Source organism: Antechinus flavipes, chromosome 1 (genome assembly GCF_016432865.1).
Source record: "Antechinus flavipes isolate AdamAnt ecotype Samford, QLD, Australia chromosome 1, AdamAnt_v2, whole genome shotgun sequence".
NCBI classification, from domain to species: Eukaryota; Metazoa; Chordata; class Mammalia; order Dasyuromorphia; family Dasyuridae; genus Antechinus; species Antechinus flavipes.
Window position 1 is genome coordinate 247,740,235 of NC_067398.1, and position 21,563 is coordinate 247,761,797.

The window sequence follows — 21,563 nt, forward strand, 5'->3', positions numbered from 1 at the left end:
TTTATTTGAATTTCTGAGAGGAAGAGATTGTCTGGGGGCAGAGCAGAATCCATTTTGGGAAATAGGTGAGGGTAAAGAGAAGGTAACACTGGGAAAGAATATTATCCAATGGGCAGAGGCTTCCTTGGCATAACATGGTATAGGATAGCATGTTTAAAACCTCTGCAAAGAGAGGATTTTAGATTGGCTCTTTTATAATAGAAGCTTTGGCTACAAGCTGAAGGGGGCTCGTGGGTGGAGTCCCAAGTTGGCTCATCTATAAGCTGGGTTTCAGCTTGAATTGGAATTTGAATAAGAATTGAATGAGTTTTTTTAATTCAATAGAGTTGGAATTCTTTTGCTCAGGATTGAACCAACCCAGATAACAGAATGAAACTGTCTTGTTTCCCTCAGGCGGGTCCCTCACTGAGGCAGAGTCCAAAGAGAATTTCTTCTTCAAAGAGTTTTAGTGTTTTAGGGTCCCTTCTTCACATACACACAAATAAATACATATTTATGGATGGATATGTGGGGGTATAAATACATATATAAATAAATATATATATGTAGATTAGGCCAATTATGCTTATTTTATCCTATCATCTGTTTCTCTGAAAGTGTATAGCATCTTCTATCATAAGTCCAAATATTTCCATGGTTTTTTTTTTTAAGATCAACCAGCTCAACAGTTTAAAAAAAATTTAAATAGCTTTTTATTTTCCAAATATATGAAAAAATAGTTTTCAATATTCACCTTTGATAAACCTTATATTCCAAATTTTTCTCCCTTCCTCTCCCCAACCCCCTTCTCATCGGCAGTAAGAAATCCAATATAGATTAAACATGTGCAATTCTTCTAAACATATCTCCATATTTGTCATTCTGTGCAAGAAAAATCAAGTCAAGAGGTGAAAGAAAAAAATACAAGAAAAAAACAAGCAAACAACAACAACAAAAGGTGAAAACACAATGCTTTAATCCATATTCAGTCTCCATAGTTTGGATGGCTTTTGCCATCACAAATTTATTGAAATTGCCTTAATTACCTCATTGTTGACAAGCAGCTTATCATTTTATACATCACAGTGATATTCTTTTCTAAATTCATTCAGCATTTTCCTCAGAATGACTTGGTTGTTCAAAATTGTTCTTAAAACAATATTGCTATTACTGTATACAATGTTCTCTTGGTTCTGCTTATTTTGCTCTTCATTATTTTGTGGAGATCTCTCCATGCTTTTCTAAAATCACCGATTTCATAATTTCTTATAGCAGAGTAAGATTTCATCATGAACAAATGTCATAATTTATTTAGCTATTCTGCAAATGATGGTTATTCTCACAATTTCCAGTTCTTTGCCGCCACAAAGAAAGCTGATATAAATATTTTAGAACATGTACATTTTTTCCATTTTCCCAAATCTTCTTTGGAAACAGACCTAATAAGGCTTGGCCAAAACCAACCTGTTATTGAAGATCTCTGCTGAAGGAGAGCTCATTACCTATTCCAGCACTCTACTCCATTTTTTTAGACAGCTTTAATCATTAGGATTTTTCCCATTATATCTTTATTTCTTCTATATGACATTTCTTCTAATATGTGAAGATAGCCATCAAGTTCCTGTCTCTACCCCTCCAAATCCTCTTTTTTCCAGACATTCTCAATTCCTTTAAGCAGTCTTCATATAGCATAGCTGTCTGGACACCTTCTTTATCTTCCTCTTTTTAGAAATCAAATTTTTTTTTTCAATCAATAAACATCTGTCATCTCTTTCTCCCATTTCCCACTCCCTAATCCCCTCTGGAAAGCAAGAAAAACAAAGCATCTGTTGCAAACAGGTATAGTCAAGCAGAACAAATTCCCTTATTGACTATATCTTTAAACACCTGTCTCAGCTAGTACTTTGAATCACCTCTCTATCAGGAGGTAGACAGCAAGTTCCATAATCAGTTTTCTGGAGCAAAGGCTCATCATTACCTTGATCAGAGTCCTAAGTCTTTCAAAGTTATTGTCTTTACAATATTGTTGCTATTGTATGAATTGTTTTCCTGTTGCATCAGTGTGTACAAGTCTTATTAGGTTTCTATGAAACTATTCCTTTCATCATTTCTTCTTACACAGCAATATTCCATCACATTCATAAACTGTAATTCATTTAACCATTCCCCAATTGACTGGCATTCCCTCATTTTCCAATTCTTTGCCACTGCAAAAAGATCTGCTATGATTATTTTTGTACATATGGTGTGCAGAAATATTCTTCTTTCTTTGATCTCTTTGAGGTTATAGATCTAGGAGCAGTATCCCTAAGTCAAAGGGCATATGCATAATTTAATAGCTTTTTAGACATGGTTCCAAATTGTCTTCCAGAATGGCTGGACCAATTCATGGCTCCATAAACAATACATTAATGTGTTTTTCCAAAGCCCCTCCAATGTTTGTCTGAGGCTGATCAAGATTGAGATTTGCTCAAGTTCACACAATTAATAAATGTCTTAGCATTTAAACTCACTCGACTTCAAGTCCAGCACACTATCCACTCTGCCACTGAGTTGTCATTCTTTGCAGTATTCTTAATGGTGGCAAAGTCTCATTTTTTGAGGATGGATTTGACTTTTGAAACAACCTATTCATTCAAAGTTTATTCTGCTGATTAATATGGGGGATGTCAGTCTGTTTGGATATAACAAAGCTTGACTGTAAAGTTAAGAGAGTTATTGCCATATGTAGCTTGTAAGCTGGCTTTAGTGGCTCTTTTCAATGAGTGGTTCCTCAAATGGTTTAAGCAATGGTAGTTTCCCACTGGAATACGTACATAGTATTCCATGGTGACTATTTTGAAGGGTCAGTATTCACTGGGTATGGACATGTTCTGGTTTTTTAAAAAAACAATCCAGTCTTTTGTATCCCAAGGAAATCATAAAGGAAGGGAAAAGGATCCATATGTACAAAAATGGTTGTAGCAGCTCTTTTTGTGGAGGCAAAGTAGATGCTTATCAATTGGGGAATGGCTGAATAAATTATGATATATGAAAATAACAGAATATTGTTTTCTTTTTTAAATTATGAACAAGTTGATTTTAGAAAGCCTGGAAGGATTTATACAAACTGATGTTGAATGAAACAAACAGAACTAGGAAAACATCATACATAGTAACAGCAAGATTGTGCAATGATCAATTATGACAAACTTGGTTTTTCTCAGCAGTTCAGTGTTCCAAGGCAATCTCAATAAATTTTGAATGGAAAATACCATCCACATTCAGAGAGAGAAATGGGGAGACTAAATATAAATCAACACATGCTATGTTCACTTTTTTTCTTCTGTTTTTTTTTTCCTCTTGTAGTTTTTCCTTTTGTTCTGATTTTCCTCTCCCAATATTATTCATAAGGAAATGTGTTTTTAAAAATGAATGTAATTTAACATGTATTGGTCAACCTACCATCTGGGGAAGGGGAAGGGGGGAAGGAAGGGAAAAATTAGAACAAAAGTTTTTGCTATTGTCAATGCTGAAAAATTACCCATGCATATATCTTATAAATAAAAAGCTATAATAAAAAAATACATAAATGAATGTATATATACCTGAAAAAATTAAATAAATGAAAACTAAAGTGATAAAAAAATTAAAATGACTCAGTCTTATCACTTTATATCTGATCATTATAACCATGGGACAGGAAGAGGATGATGACCCAGTGAAAGAGAGACAGAAGGATCAGTCAGACAAGTAGGAAGAGAATCCAGAGAGAACAGTATTATTAGTCTATATCAAATAAATTATTTGTTACTCCATCATTGCTTCTAAGACCCTGAGTGCTGAGGATAGGAATGGGATACAAAAAATCATTGCTACATTGCCAGTTGCTATGAACTGGATTCTTAATCCTGGTGATGGGTTTGCCCTGACCCACTTTCAACTTGTCACCTTGTTCCTCTCAGGACCAAAGGCATAAGACAAGATTCAAAATAAAGCAAAACTATCTGCGCCTCTTGGAGAGATTCAACTTATGACCTTGCCCTTCCTAAAGCCATACTCTAGCCACCTGAGCTATTTGAAATGAGCTCATATAAATGTGAGCTCTTATTATTCTTTAGTCATAGGCCTAACAAGTCATGTTTAGCAGAAAGTGTTAAAACCCAATATATTGCTAAAAAGAAGACTCCTTAAAGAAGGGGTCAACATATGCATATGTACATATATACATGTTCTAAGCAGGTAGTTTGACCTTCCTCGCTCCCTGCCTTCCTTCCTTCTCTCCTTTCTTCCTTCTTCTTTCCCTCCCTCCCTCCTTTCTTCATTCCTCTTTTTCTCCTTCTTTCCTTCCTTTCTTCCTTCCTCCCTTCCTCCCTTCTCTTTCTCTCTCCCTCTTTCCTTTCCTTCTTTTCTTCCTTCCTTCCTTTCCTTCCCTCCTTCTCTCCTTCCCTCCTTCCCTTTCTTCCTCCCTTCCTTCCTTCCTTCCTTTCTTCCTTCCTTCCTTTCTCAGAGTGAGTTAGCAATTGTTTCTGTTTTGGCCAGAAACTCTAAGAGTCTTCACTTCCCAGAATGATTTTTTTTTTTTTTGACTAGGTAAAAGAAATCATTCTTTGCTTCATTTCTTTCCTAGCCTTAATCACTGAACAGGCAGTTGCCTCAGTCAAACTGAGACTTGGAAAAGACCAATTTCCCACTGCATCCAGAGCCATCTCCAGTTATCCTGATCTATATTTTGCTACTGGACCCTGATGGCTCTGGGAGACAGTGAGGCGGGTGACTTTGCACAGCCTTTCCTCACTTTAATACAATTCACTTGCAAGTCATGACATCACCTTCTTGATCATGATCCTCTTTGAGAATGAAGGACAAATAACTAACAAATGATTCACTGTTGTGATCCTGGATTACCTCTTACTTGAATAATTTTAATATACTTCTAACTGGTTTCTCCTCTCTTCAAATCATTCCCCACATAACTGAAGCCTTTTTTTTTTTTTTTTTTTTTTTTTTTTTTGCTGAAGCAATTGAGGGTAAGTGACTTGCCCAGAATCACACATCTAGGAAGTGTCTAAGGCTAGATTTGAACTCAGGTCCTCCTGACTGCAGGGCTGGTCTTCTATCCACTACACCAACTAGCTGATCCCTAAGGAAGCCTCTTTAAAGCACAACTATGTCTATATCATTCTTCTCTTCAAAAATTTTCAATGGCTCCCTCCTGCTGTTGGGAAAGGTACAAAGGTACTCAGTCTGGCACATAAAGCCTTCCACATTTGGGCTCTAACCTACTTTTTTCAGACTCATTTCTCCCTCCCCAACTTCATTCATTCTGTATTTGAGCTTGAATGTAGCTGCTCACCAAACCCACATGCTAAACCTCATCTCCTATGTAACACTCTTTTGCAATGATTATAATTTGTTTCCTTTTCACATAAACTATTGAAATCCTACCTTCTCTTCAGAGGCCATGAAGCCTTCCCTGATGTCCCTCTCAAAAAAGTGATCTTCCTCCTCTTGAGTTTTTCTAGTGCAGTTTATCTGGAATTTTTTTTGCCTCTACTTTGTATCATAGTTATTTGTGCATATGTGCATATGATATGTATGGTATAATGCAAAGCTTCTTAAATTGTAAGTCGAAACTCTCTATGAGGTTATGTAAGTGAATGTGGGGGTCATGAAAAAATTTGGCAACACTAAAAGGTATCACATATTCTGCCAAGACTTAATTCTTTATGTAAAAATAAACAAGCACATCTATATTATTAGTATGCAACTTTGCTTTCCTCTTTCATAAATGGTAAAATTATATGCATGCCAAAGAATTATTTTAATATAAATTTCTTTGTGATTTATTTTCAATAAATATTTGATTTGTATATCTATTTTACATACTCATATTCCGAGGATTGTGTAAAAATTTCTCAGGGGAAAGGGGGTCATGAATGGAAAAAGTTTAAAAAGGCTCAGTATAGTTTATTTATATTGTATTTAAAGTCATGAAGACCTGGGTTCTGAATTCTATCTTAGACATTTATTAGTTGGGACCCTGGGCAAGAGATTTAAATTCTTATCACCCTTAGTTTCCTCATCTGTAAAATGAGGGCATTGGACTTGATGACCTCTATGGTCCTTTCTAGCTTTAAATTTATAATTGAATCACTGTCACCTCCCACTCCATTAAATTGTAAACTCCTTGAGAGATGGAATTGCTTTGTTTTTTCATTTCTTTTTTTATTCCCAGTACTGTAACTTATAGAATCAAAAAGTAAATAGTTCTGAGGTAGAGACAACAGAATTTTCTAATATAAAATATGTTCACTTGTAAAGGAGATATTAGTATCTATGTTATTTTATGTCTTATCATGAATATCCTTTGTCTTGGGTCAACTTCAGATAAAGAAGGATGTAGTAAAGGGCTAAAGCTGATGAGGCTAGCCAAAGATTGTAGATCTGAAATTTGAAGAATCTTTTCCAATTCTTGATGTCACTCATTTTATAGATGAGGAAATTGAGGTTAATGGAGATTGAGTATTTTGTTCAAGGTCACAAAAGTCATATGACTCTAAGTTTTACTGTACTACATTCTGACTAAAGCCTCATCACAGCAAGTCAAGTAAGGACCAAAAGCTGAGCTATTCACTGTCTGAAGTAACTTTAATTTCATGATTAATATTGGACAAGGTAATCACCAAAGTATTTTCCCATCGTGAAATTCTATGACTCATCTCATCCTAATTATTTGGTCCCCACCAGCCTGTGGCAGTAAGCTATGTGGATGCTGAATGAGCCATTGCTCATTCACTTACATGTGTTCCCCTACAAGCCTGAAACCCCCTCTGCCCACATGGATGGATGTTTGGATGAAGTGACTCCCAGATACCAGTTCCAATGAGACCCCTATCCATAGAATGTAGAACTTTAAGGCTCTATGAAGAGAGGCGTCCATTTTCCATTAAGAGGCTGTGACTTACCTGGGTATTTATGATGCAGATAATCAACATCTGTGATGAAACTATTGTATGGCAGGAGAAAGCCCACTCCAGCCAGTAGCATGGCAAAATAGATCCCATGGTACTGGTCATCGGGTTCCGGCTCCTCAGTCACTAAAACCCCAAACACATGAGAGAAAAGATCAGATTCACAACCCAACCAAACTGATTCCTGGGGGAATGAGCAACTAACTGTACTAACAACAGCTGATGTTTATTCATTATTTTGAAGTTTGCAAATTGCTTAACAGTTTTACCTCATTTGAACTGGATGTCAGATTTGTTTGGTTATCTTGTCAATATACAAAGCAAAATATAAGACATTTAGGAGGTGCAGTAGATAGAGTAAGAACTGGATTCAGTCAGAAGAATCTGAATTCAAACTTCCTCAGAAATTTAGCAATTGTATGATCTTGGACAGGTCACTCAAACTCTCTGGACCTCAGTTTTTCTGTCTCTAAAATGGGGAAATGCTTTGAACTTGATTGTATATAGGATCCCTGATGGCTCCAAATCTAGGTTTCTGCCATTTTAGTGTGTACCAGTTTAGTTCTTGGTTGGGCCCCTTTTTTCTTCTTTGGTCAAATAAAGGCCCAGAAGCCATATTGGACTAGAGGAGTTTGGAGGTCCCTTTCAACTCCATTATCCTGGGGCTGTTTACATGAAGAAGACAGATGAGAGGAGTAACTGAGGATGTGTGTGTGTGTATACATAGACAAGGATAAATGTATACACATACATCCTGGCATAAGAATTCATAACTCTAGAACTCCTAGATTTTATAGCTGATTTGACTATCTCAGGTCTATTATATATCAAACTCTTTCCTATTTTTTCATAGGAAAGACACAAGAAGAATAAGATGTGGCCTTGACCTTAAGTCACTTACAATCTAGTTGAAAAGAAAACCAATATACATGAAATAAGATGGTAGAAGACCATATGTAATTGAACATTATACTATGCAAGAGCTGGAAGAATTCAGAAAAGGAGATTGGTGGAAGCTTTGAGGAGGAGGTAGGTTTGGAAAATGGGTAGAATTAAGAGAAGTAGAGAATTGGAAAAAGCAATGCTTTTGGAATTAGAGCACCTGAATTCAAATCCAAGTCTATTGTTACTTTTGTAACTTGGTGCAAGTCACATGACTTCACAGATTCTCAGTTTTCTCATTTGTAAAAGGAGATGGTTGAACTAGATGATTTCTGTGGTCTGAAAGAGGGAGGAGAGGGCATCCCTGATAAGTAGAGATGTGTGCACCCTCATAATACAAATGTAAATTATGGTTTTAAGGTCTGCAAAATGCTTTCTTCACAATGACCTAATGTGACTACCACGCTAGCACCCAGGATACCTCAGAATCAGCCGGGGTCAGGATAAGCAAAAGTCCTCAGTCTTTATTCTTGGTCTTTAGGGATAGAAGTAAAGGGGATGGAAGCAGAATCTCCGCAACCGCCTTCTCCCTCGTCCACTACCAAAAAGTGACTCTGGCTAGTCTTACTCCACTCCCTAGTCCCTCAAATAATCCTCTGTATATACCAATCATTGAGCCAGCACGGATAGTGGGAAGGACTATTTTCCAAGCATATGCCCATAGAGAATTGTCCAATCAGTAGTTAGCCTCAAGTGCTCAGCAGTCCTGATCTCAGTGTATCGACTCAATAGGTTTAGCCCTCTACAACCTTGCAACAGACCCACGTAAATGAATGAATGAAAAGCATTTGTTAAGTGCTTAGTATGTGCAAGAACTAGGGATACAAATAGAAAAGTAAGACTGTTCATCTTTTGAAGAGTTTGAATAGAAAGAGAAATAGATCTAAGAATAATTATTCCCACTTTGCAGATGAGAAAACTTTGGCTTGAAAATGTTAAGTGGATTGTCGCTGGTCACACAGCTAGTAAGTATCTAATGCTAGATTCAAAGTTAAGCATCCTGACTTCCAACTCTAGTTCTATTCCCTTTATGCTGCATGAAATGATCTTGGTATATTCAGGAAACAGCAAAGAGAAGAACGTGTATGCTTAGGGCTGAGGGAGAATAAAATAATTTGTCAGTTTCTTTGTTTCCACATCTGTAAAATGAACATAATCATGGTTATCTGTTCAAAGGTATTTCAATCTATATAAAAAAGCTGCTACTGTGGGTCTAAAGTCTAAGCATCCATTGGACTTTGTGGTAGCTCACCAAGATTATTCCCTCATTCTCTACTTCATGGGAACTGTGTTATCCTAGAAATGAGGAGCAAGGTTTCTCTATGAGTATAATTTTTTATTCAGAGTCAAGGTTAGAATGACTTGTTTAATCAATAATTGCCCTGTACTTAGCAGGGAGTGTTTTATTATCCCAGACGTTGAATTCTTAACCGATGAGAAAAGTCTTTCCCCAATAAGAGCATATGGTAATGTCCCAATTGGGCATGCCCCAGTAAAGGTTGGGAAGTACTTGGGAGTAAGTGAAGGGCAGGAAGGTCCCAGGTTGGGTGGTTGTGCAGCAGGAAGTCCCCCTAGGGCTTGGCAGAAGATCAATAGTGCATCTGAGCTGAGAACTAAGGGATAAATATAGCTAGTATCCCAGAGTTCCCTTGGTGTAGACAAAGAGAGCAGCCAGGGTAAGCAGTGGGAAGCATAATTACCCCTCTGGTGATGTACAAAGGATCAAAGTTGCCTGGTATGAGGCAGCCAAGACCTGAACAACCATACTGAGCAACAGGCAGGAGGGCCAGGACTGATACTAAGTATGTAAACACAGCTGGCTCTCCCCTGGCCCAGTGGTTGGAACTGCCCACTTTAAGGGAGCCTACTGACCAGGTAGGTGGTTTCCCATTATTGTCTCTACAGTGTCTTTATTCTCTGTTACTAAGGAGATCCTATCGTGGTGTCAAATAGTACAGATCTAAATAGGAAACGATCTCCACTGTCTCCCAAGAGTTCTCCAAAAGGCAACTAATTAAAACCTCCCAGCAGTTGAGCAAAGGAGGGATTTTCCCCCTTGTTTTTGCAGCAGGAGGAATTGAGGATTAAATATTTTGGAGGATAGAGGGAGCACTTGGAAACAGCCCAAGGACAGAAATGCAGATGGTTTAAAAGGGTTCAATTTGGTAGCAGCATCACTCTGTAAATAGCTAACATTTATACAACATACATATATATATATAACTATATAAGCATAGTATTTGGCACATACATAATCTACATATCACTTGTATATATTATGTATACATATATCATTTGTATATACAATGTATATATGTATCACTTATATGTACTATATATGTCACTTATATATAGTATTTATATATATATTACTTATATATACTATATATATCTCATATACTATGTATATATATCACTTATATATACACTATATATACCACATTTAAATGTGTATACATATATTAAAACATATATACTATATTGTGTATGTGTATAATCTACATATACTATGTGCCAAGTACTGTGCTTAAACACTTTACAATTATGTCATTTGATCCTCATAACCTTCGAGGTAAGTGCTATTATTGATCCCCATTTTACAGATGAGAAAACTGAGATATACAGGGGCTAAATGACTTGCCCAGGGTCACATAGATAGTAAGTATTTGTGGATGGATTTGAACTCATCTTTCTGATTCCAGGAATAGAACTCTACTCACTGTGCCACCTAGCTGCCCCACAAAAATAGTATCTACTTCCTTTTCTCTAGAACTCTAAAGATTACAAAACACTTTTCCTCCAATAACCTTATGAGAATGACAGTACAAATTATACTATCCCCATTTTACAAATAAAGAAACGGAGACTCAAAGAGTCAGACTGTTAAAGTTGGATTTTAAACCTAGGTCTTGGTTCCAAGCTCCAAGTTCCAAACCCTCCTGGGAATTTTTGAAGACTTTGGAACATAAGATTTAAGAACTAGAGAACCCGGAGAAAGATTATCTAATCCAGATTCCTCATTTTACAGATGAGGAAAATACAGATGAGAATTTCTGTGACATGTCTCCAGTCTTTAAGTGGCAGATTCAAACCAAATTCAAAATCCAAATTCAAATCAGTACTCAATATAGTGCCCCACGTTACCTCCCCATTGCCTTCTCTTGAGGTCTGGAGAAGTAAATGCCACTGGCTATAATGGCTGAACTATTGACCCAAATGAAGGCAGGAGGATGGGCTTACCGGCTTCCCAGATCCCTTTCAGTCCCAGGATTGCATGAGTTGCATTAAATATAGTTACACTCTCAGTACCATGGTGACACTTAGTATTTAAATAGCACTTTTCATTTAAGAATTCTAAAGCTTCATGTTTTTCTTTTTATTTTAATCTGTTATTTTATTTTTGGTGAGAAGTTTCACACAACAGACACCAGTCACCATCTTCATCTTACACAGGCAGAGCCTGAGGTCTGAGGAAGTCACATGCCTGAGCCACAGGTCCTTGGAAAGGAAGTCAAAAGAGAAAACTTATAGAATCCAAATTCTCTTCTTATTCTCTAACCACTGGGAAGCCCTTCTCCATGCCTGGGAGAATCAGACTTTCTTGACTCACTAAGTGCAGCAATCGATCCACTGGATCATCGAAGTACTTCTTAGTGAATGCTTATTGAATATTACATTTCCAATTATGGCTCAGTCTAAGATGGGAGTCAAGAGAAAATCAAAGAATCTCATAGAATCAAAGGCTCCTAGAAGTTTAGAGGAATCATGAGGAGCCATTTAATTCATTCTCCTGTCTTAGGGCTTCACCTAAACTAATCCATATTCCCTTTGATGATGTCAATTCTAACTCCATTCCTAGCCCATCCTAGACCAACCCTAACTCCACCCCTGAGCCTTTACCGGGGAGCCTATAGAGCCTACTTCCCCATTATTATTACCTGGCTCCATAAAAGTCAGAACCCCTTTGGCCTGGTTCCCTTTGGCTTGGAGCTCCTCTTCTTCCAACTGGTAGCTGTCAAAACTGAAGCTCATCACCACGTTTCCCTCCGGTGTCACTCCTGGACTGAGCTCCTTGAAGTGCTCTCCCCCAACTGACCCCATGGCTACAGCCCTTTAAAAGAAAATAAAGGAGAATGGTGAGAAAAGCATAGAATTCATCTTTTGTTATTACATTTTATTTTTCTAGTCGATGGAAATCCTCCTCTTCCTACTCCCTCTGCAATGAGAAAGAAAAACAAAACAAAACCCTCTAATAAACATGAATAGTCAACAAAGCAAATTCCCATTTTGATCATGTCCAAAAAATGATGCTTCAATCTACACTTTGAATTTACTTCTCTATCTGGAGGTGGGTAGCATGTTTCATTATGAGTCCTTTGGAATTATGGCTGTCACTACACTGATCAGAAGTCCTAAGTTTTTCAAAGATATTTGTCTTTACGATCTTGTTGTTATTGAACATATTTTCCTCCAGATTCTCCTCGCTTCCTTCCACATCAGTATATACAAATCTTCTCATGTCTCTCTGAAACCATTCTCTTGATCTTTTCTTAATTCCATCACATTTATAAATCATAAATCATTCAACCATTCCCCAATGGTGGGTACTTCCTTATTTTCCAATTCTTTGTCACTGAAAAAAAAATAGCTGTTGAGATATTATTTATGAATATGGATCCTGTCCTCTTTCTTTGATTTTCTTGGCAGCATGGACCTAGTAGAAGGGTACGCATTATTTTAATAACTTTTGGAGCATAATTAGAAGCACAGAATTCTTTTTTTTTTTTTTTTTGGCAAGGCAACTGGGGTTAAGTCACTTGCCCAGAGTCACATAGCTAGTAAGTATTAAGTGTCTGAGCCTGGATTTGAACTCCATTATGCCACCTAGCTGCCTCAGACATAAAGAGCTGGATGGGAGTCCTAGAATTCAGTACATCCTCTAGCAACTGGACTATGATAGATGATTGTCTATTCATTCTTTGACAATGTAAAATCTCTTGAGGCAGCAAGGTGATAAAATGACTAGAATGTTGAACTTAGAGTCAGTAAGACATATTCAAATCCTGACTCAGAAATTTAATAACTATGTGACACTGGGCTCTCTCTGAGTCTCAGGTTCTTCATCTGTAAAATGTAGATAATAGTAGCACCTATCTCACAAAACTGTTGTGAGGTTCAAATAAGATAAAATATGTAAAGCACTTCATAAACCATTAGAAATCTCATTTATTAATAAGCTGGCTGAGTTCAGAGAAGCCTAAAAAGACTTAAATAAACTGATGCTAAGTAAAGTGAGCAGAACCAAGAGAACATTGTGCACAGCAACAAAAAGATTATGTGATAATTAATTGTAGAGGGCTACAGATAGTGGGGAAACTCTGGGTGATATATAAAACTCTCCATCCCAGAGGGAACTTGCTGATATCTGGTTTGGCTCCCCATCTCTCTTAAGGGCTTTCAGCTTTCCTGAGAAGTCAGGGGGCAGTGACAACTTGTATTGTAATTAAAGCAGAGTGATAGCAAGTGGCAAAGAGATATCTACATGTCTGGACACATTAATTAACTGTGATGGACTTGGTTCTTCTCAATAATATAATGATTCAAGGCAGTCCCAATAGACTTGGGATGGAAAGTATCATCTGCATCAAGAGAGAAAACTATAGAGACTGAATGTGGACCAAAGCATAATATTTTCACCTTTTTTCCCCTTGTTTGTTTGCTTGTTTTTTGTTTCTTTTTCATGGTCTTTTCTCTTTTGATCTGATTTTTCTTGCACAATATGAGAAATGTGGAAATGTGCTTAAAACAGTTGTGCCTATTTAATCTATATCATATGGCTTGCTGTCTTGGAGAGGAGAAAGGTAAGGGAGAGAGGGAGAAAAATTTGGAACACAAAACAAAAAAATGAATGTTGAAAACTATCTCTACATGTATTTGGAAAAATAAAATATTATTAAAAAGAAATCTTATTTATTATGTAAATATTATCATTTGCCTCTCTAAACCATAATTTCTTTACCTATAAAATGAGAGTTTTAAAAACCCATCTCACTATCTAATAGGGCGTATGGTGACAGAAGTATTTTATTAACCTTAAAGCAAGAAACTAGACTTTTTTCTACCATTGAAAGTTGGGGCACCAAGAAGTTAAAGAGCAGGCTCATCATTAGTTATATAAATTTAAATGTGAGAAATTATTGTTATTATTATTGTTGTTGTTTGTTGTTGTTCAGTCATTTCAGTTGTGTCCAATTCTTCCTGACCCCATTTGGGATATTAATGTGGCTTTCATCTCCTTCTATAATTAATTTTACAGATGAAGACAGTGAAGCAAACAGGGTAAAATTACTTGCCCAGGGTGACATAGTCAGTAACTATCTTAAGGCCAATTTGAACTCAGGAAGATTAGTCTTCCTGGCTCTAGTCACTTTATGCACTGTGATACCTAACTGCTACTGTCTTCTCCTTCTTTGCCTTCTCCAATTCTTAAAATTCCCTCCTCTTCCAATTTTAAAAATTCCTCAGGGCAAGAAATTACATTAGATCCTTTGGAAAATATGCTTCTGTATTCAATGACTTAGCAGGATCATGTTCTTTTGGCCTAACCTCACTTTCTTGTCACAAATGAAACCTTAGTTCCCCTTTTCCTTGAGGGGGACATAGGGAACACATTTCCCAGTCTAATTTAAGCTGATTCAATCTAGCTACTGGATATGACTTTGTAAGCTATCTCCTCCACTCTCCCTTCCTATTCCCAAGATAACCCTCACATGTCAAAGGGGCCAATGGTTTGAGTTGCCAATTCCAACTCAGGAAGGCAGAGCCAGAGAAATAGGAACCAATCCAATAAAAGACAAAGAGCATTGATTAAGCATCTATTATATACAAGTTGGGTAAAACTAAGACAAAACAAAGAAGAATTTCTGCCCTCATGGAGCTGACATTTTACCCCACATACCCACAATAATTTGAAGAGAGGGGAGAAAAAGCACTAAGGGAACCAAGAAAGGATTCTGTAGAAGGTCCTGCAAGAGCTAAGCATTAAAGGAAACTAGGGATTCTAAGAAACAGAGATACCTAGAAAAATAATAGGTTTCTCTTTATTCTTTTCATTCTTTTTCAAGCAAAGGTTGTATTATCATTTATTGAGTGTGTTATTGTGGGTATTCCTTTCAGGTATAAGTGGACCAGATGGTTGTTGAGAATCCTTCCAGCACCAAAATTCTGTCATTTTATGATCTGTGAAGTAAGGAGTGAGTGCATTCCAGGCATGAAGATAGCTCATGCAGAGTCTAGAAGATGAAATGTTGCATGGAAGAAATAGCAAGAATACCAATTTATCTGGAACATGCAGTCTGGGAAGAGAAAGTAGGGTGGATTTTGCTCAGACAGGTAAGCTTGAATCAGATTCGGAAGGCTTTTAGCTTTTAGTGCGGCATTTACAAACAGAGGAATTTGTATCTTAAGTTAGAGGTAGCTGAAAGTGTTTAGAGACACAGACATTGTCTGACTTGTGTTTTAGGAAGATTATTTTAGCCACTATGTGGAAGATGCACTGGAGAGGTTAGAGACTAGAAACTGAGAGTCTCATTAGGAGGCTATTGTAACAGTCCAGGTGAGAAGTGATGAAAGCCTGAAGTAGGATGATGTCTCTGTGATTAAAGGAAAGGAGACATATATGAGAGATGCTCTGGAGAGATGCTCCATTTGAGAAATGGAAAAGTAAACTTAAAAGACTTGGAGGATGGAGAAATAGGGAAGTTTGGCAAAGAGGCTTTATATATTTATAGGAAAGAAGATGATGAGTAATATTTTAGAAAGATGAAATATGAGATACCACAAGATATCCACTTGGAAATGTTTAACTGATGTTGTGACTAAGTCTAGTTAAGGACTACTTAATAAAACTACTGGAGAGAACAGTGTAGCAATCTTAAATGTTTCCAGGAAGATATTTTAAAATCAAGAATACCAACCATTATTTGATCTACAGCATAGGACCTTAGGTTTAGAGATCTCAGAAGTCAACCAGTTAATTTTTAAAGATGAGGAAAATGAAAGTGATTTGCCCAGGATCACACAGATAGTAAGTACAGCAGGATTTGAAACCTGACTCCAAGTCCAGCATGTTATCAACAGTGTCACATAGCTTTCTCTTCTGATGACTGTCTAGCCTAGTCTATTTTACTGGTCCATCCATGATATGGAGTAAAGAAAAGAATTCTTGTGCCAATTTATGAACCAAGAAAAGAATCTACTGTACTGTGTTCATTCTCTTCCCCCAAAGAGACCCAAATCCAATGAAAATATGGGCCTCTTCTCCTTTGAAAGTTTAGCTTAAAAAACCTGATGGGATAAACAATGAAAAATAAAGATTTGGGAAATTGGCTATCCTGGACCCCAAAGGCATAAGAAGATAGTATGGTATAATGGGGTAGAACACTGTTCTAGAATCAGAGGACCAGAGTTTGAATTATTTCTCTGATACTTATTACCTGTATTATCTTAGGTAAGTCAGTTAATTTTCTTGGGCCTCATTTTTCTCATCTGTAAAAAGAAGGAAAGAAGGCTAGATGGTCTCTGAGGTCCTTTTCAGCTCTAGAAATATGATCCTCTGGTCTATAACTGAGAAAGACAATATAATTTACTAGAAAGAGCACTGGTCACAGAGACAGAAAATCTAATTTCAAATCCTGCCTTGATGACTGAATAGCTTGAGTAAAAAATAACCTTTCTGGCCCCAGTCACCTCATCGAGAAAATAAACGCATTGCATAGATAATTCTTAAATTATTTTCCAACTGTAAATTTATGCTTTTAAAATCATAATTATTTGTTAGCAGCTCTAGACCATTTCAGACTTGATTACTGATTCCTTTCAGCATCTCCATCAGAGAGCAAGAGAGACAGGAAGAAAGTGAAACCTAAATCAGCAAATTTTAAAATGTGCAAATAATCCTAGTAGAGCCTATGTAGGACAGAGATGTTGAAGCTTTTAACTACAAAAGGTTTTAGAATTAGCTGTGAACTTTATTCTTCTGGGATATAATTGTCCTTCATTACCATGGACAGCTCTTTGAAAGGTAAAGTCCTTAAGGATATAAACCATGTTTTATAAAGAGCAGAATGAACCTTAGAGATGACATAGTCCTACTCTTTCTCCTTTTACAGAAGGGAAATAACTTGCCTATAGATACAAAGTAACAGTGGGCAAAACCAGGACTGAAATTTGGCTGTCTTTTCACTTCAAGTCTAATGCTCTTTGCACCAAAGTAAGCTTTCTCCTACATTGCTTAGTACAGGGACACCTCATTTATTCAACATTACTGGGGCCTGGGCTATGCCACTTTACACCTTTAAGTGTCAAAGCTCTTGATTTTAATAATTTGTGATGGAAATCTTTTAAAAATGCATTATTCACTTCTCTGCCTTCTTAAACAGAGGACCCAACATAATTCAACCTTTTCTTGAAGGCTCAGGATAATCACTATGAATATCAATGACTGTACTGTGCTATAACATAATGATCAGGGTTATTGAGGTAAGTCAGTTTTCCCCCTATATTTAGTAACTCTAACTCCTGGGCTTTTATTCTCCTTTCTGTCGTGTCATATGTATATGTATATGTATATATATATATATGTATATATATATATATATAATGTATTATATAGCTATGTATAAATACACACACATATATTTACATATACCTATATTTATACACATATTTCTCTCCAACTTCCCCATAAAGCTGGCTGCTGTCAGTATGTCTTTCTCTAGCATTTCCCATTTCCCATTTCCTCTTCACATCTCTCTAATTTGCTGTTTCTAATCTCCTATGGGCTGGGAAGCCAGATCATGAAGTTTATAAAAACTCATTTAATTACACATACAGTCAGATTCAGTTCATGTGTTTTAGGTTTGCTAAGCTGCAATTTTTCCCCTTTTTTATTTTTCAGGCTCACAATATAGGGAAATATTCAGAAATAAATTTAAAAACAAATTATATTAAAATTAGTTTTTAAAAAGATAAATGGGTTTAGATTGAGGGGTCTGAAGGTCTTCCCATAAATAAAATTCATGAGCTTTATAATATTTATTTTTGTTTGGTCCAAAACCTTTTTTTCTCCTTTTCTCCTTGAATGTGTTGTAGAAATTGAGGCTTCAAGATAAGTGAAGTGCTACTATATTTCATGCCACTCCAAGCACCGTGCCCTATACTTGGTAGGCACTCAAGAAATACCTATTGATTGAATGTCATGAATTCATTGGGCTTTCCTCCTCAAGTCGTAAAGCCTTGAGCTAAAAGCGCAACTGAATGGAAAACATGTAATTTACCTACAATGTTACTGAGTTTTGACTCTTTTTAAAACTTCCATAAAGGCTGGAGAGAGTAAAGACATCCTAGCAATAGTTTCTATCCCACCCCTTCACTTTATCCAACTAACCTATCAAGTCAACTTAACAAGCTGCCCTGAGATTTAATACACTACACCTCTGAAGGAGAAAGGTGCTGGCCGAAAGCCATCCCACCTTCTATATTGTTTGCAATGATGACCACAAATTTTTCCAAAAGAAATTCTCCCTGTAGAATAAGAATAACTCTTATTTATAAAATGCTTTAAGACTTGAAACTAACTCAAGCCTCATAATAATTCTAAAGATAGGAATTATTATTGTTCTTATTTTATAGATGAAAACTGAGGCTCAGAGAATTTAAGTAACTTGCCCAATGTCACATAGCAAGTAAAATTTGGAGAATGAAGTAGCCTTAGCCACTATTCCATGTTGCTTCCCTCTAAAAATGGAATTAATCTTTTTTTTTTGGGGGGGGAGGTACTATGGGCTCTTTTGGTGGCCTGGTAAACCTTTTCAGAATAATTATTTAAAAAATAATTAATGAAGGAAATACTAAATTTTGATAATAGCTTAGTGGAAATAAAGTTGTAATTTTTTTCTCATCCATTATCATAGACCCCAGGTTAAAAACTTTTGTTCTAGAGTACTAATGAATGAGAGACTATCCAGAGATCCAGGCTCAGAAACATTTCTGAGACTATGCTACTTTGCCCTCACCACAATCATCTCCAGTTCTATTTGTGTTGGTGCCCTGAATCAAGGTCAGACCTGGAAATCCATGCCAGGAAGACCCTTCAGAAGAGGAGCATTTGCTGGCTAACTGAGATGGGATAATAGCATTAGCACTGCTCAGCTCAGGGAACATAGAAAGTAATAGGAGTTATTATGAACCCCAGATCCCTGATTTCTTAGGCTGAACTTTCCTTTCTGAAACAAGGATTATACCTTATTTTTTGTTATATCCCCACAGTTCCTAACATGGTGTCTCCCACAGAGCAGACACTCAATATATTGACTGATATAAAACAGAGATTTCTATTTTGGGGGGAGAAAAGTTGGATAGGGACCAATGGGAGGGTAATAAATGTTTTTGTTTGCCACCTGGGGTGGATGTGCACAGATAGGATTGGGTCAAAGCCCATCAGAAACTAAATTAGAAGAAGGTGGCATATTTTTGGCTCTGGGAGACAAGCCGAGACATTGATCACCTCTCCTCTTTGCTTACTGTTCAGCCAAGAGCTTCCCCCTAGCAGCTTTTAATCTTGCCTTTCAAGTCAACCATTCCAACTCCAGCTGTTTTTATTGCTCTCCTCTGCATTGCCTCCAATCCACCCTGAATCTTGGTTCTGAAGTCTCCAACATGGCTCTATCTCTTCCAGACACAGAGAAGAAAGCCTCTGTTCTTCCCTCTCTGGGTCTCACCACCAGCATCTCAAAGGTAGACTGTTTCACTCAGAGAAAATGCCAAGGGGGTGGTCCCTCCAGTTTATGAATTTAATGATCCAGGGAGTTCTAGAGTGAGTGAAGAGAAGGTGGCTAAAGGCAGGCAGGACTAGTATGCATCAAAGGCAAAAATATGCTACTTTTTCCACTTTAAGTTCATTGTTCTTAAGCATCACCTGGAGACAACTTAATATCACCCTATAGGAGTAGATTGGGGGGGCAACACAGGGCACAGTCGGCCAACTTCCTTCTCTTTCTAAAAGCCTGCTCTGTAAGCAGATACTAGCCTGTTGCCCCACTTTCTCGTGTACAGGGAGTCACATACTTTAGTTCCCCTGGAGACAGAAGCTTTCCCTGGATTTTCAGGCATCCTCACCCAGTTCAAACAAAGGCAGTTGAGCCTTTCCATGTAGAATGGCAAAGAACCACTTCAAGCTTGAAGTGCATTTTTCAGTTCTTCATAATAAGTGCTTTCAGAATAATAAAAAAAAAGAAACAAAGAAGGCTGTCTGCTGTGTTCTGACAAGAGGTCTGGGGATTGCAGATGGGAAGGGTTGTCTGAAGTCTGAAACTCAACACTAGTCAGCAACTAGAATTTTAGGGACAGACCAGGTAAGAAGATTCTAACTCAAGATTCTATCAGGAAAAACAACATTCATGATAGAATTCATATTATCGAAAGACCAATCCAGCTGACTGATAGTGAAGCGTATTTCCCTCATTTAGGCAAACAGATGGTGGACTACATGTTTGAAATGTCACTTACACTACAGATACAATCAAATCGTCAGCTTGTTTTGCTTAACTGTTTTTATTTGTTAAAAGATAGGGGTTCAAGGTGGAATTGACTATTGGGAAATGACAGAAATACTGGCAAAAACACATTGATAAAATATTTAAATAAAAATATTCTACCACTTGATTTGTTATCTTAACCACTGACATATTCCAAATTGGGCACCATTTTTCCTGAGGTACTTACAGGAAGTTTTATTTTTATTGACAATTCATGATAAACAATTATTTATCCAAGAGGTCCTCAAAATGTAGTCTGTGGAGAGTAAGGCATCTGGAGTCAGAGAGAACTGAGTTCAAATTCAGCCTCAAGCACTTTACTAGCTGGGTAGCTCTAGGCAAGTCACTTAACCTCTGTTTGCCTCAGTTTTCTCATCTGTTAAATGGGGCTAATAATGGCATTTAACTCCTAGAATTGTTGTGAGTATCAAATGGGATAATAATTGTAAGCACAGTTGCTGGCACATAGTAAGCATTAAATAAATGTTGTTGCCCTTTCAGAGGATCCACAATGTCAAAACTATTCCTATAATAGGACAAAAAGTTTTAATATGATATATATGATAATATGATAAATATAATAAACATTATTAGATAATTTTAGGTAATTAGATAATTAGATAGACAAAATAAAAATGTAATGTACCAGATGCGGGGGAGGAGGGGGTCATCTGCAATAAATTTTAGGAGTCTCAAGACCAAGAATTTTGACAATCACTGATTAATCCTATGGAAAACTGTGATGACAACTTTACTGTAGCTCTAGAAATCTACTTTCTAGCTGTTCCCAAATTAGTACAAGGGCCAGGCCCATGTGGAACTTCTATAACTTTTGACGAATTAGCATCAATGTACTTAATACTAAATCATCACTATCATGTACAGATAGATTCCCCAAAAGAAGCACCATGACTGCCACCAAGAGATGACAAGTCACTGGGATGATGAAGTCACTGGGTTTACTTCAAGAAGATCCAAACATCCTACTTCCAACTGGGCCAATTTGGTTTTGGTAGTGACCCAATAGGGGTTTGTAATCTGAACTGGGAGTTCCCTCTTGCCTTATATCTTCAGAGGGATCCATTCAGAAAAG

General features: G+C 37.0%; 1 protein-coding gene across 1 annotated transcript in view; it reads right to left on the minus strand.

Annotated features, from left to right (window-relative positions):
* Positions 1-21,563, minus strand: part of SLC29A4 (solute carrier family 29 member 4) — a 60,657-nt gene that overhangs the window by 32,226 nt on the left and 6,868 nt on the right. Inside the window, exons 2-3 of the mRNA XM_052000059.1 lie at positions 11,813-11,985; positions 6,927-7,058 (exon numbers count right to left, since the gene is read on the minus strand). Of these exons, the coding sequence (XP_051856019.1) occupies positions 6,927-7,058; positions 11,813-11,975 (295 nt within the window). The 5' untranslated portion in view covers positions 11,976-11,985. The remainder of the gene's footprint in view (positions 1-6,926; positions 7,059-11,812; positions 11,986-21,563) is intronic.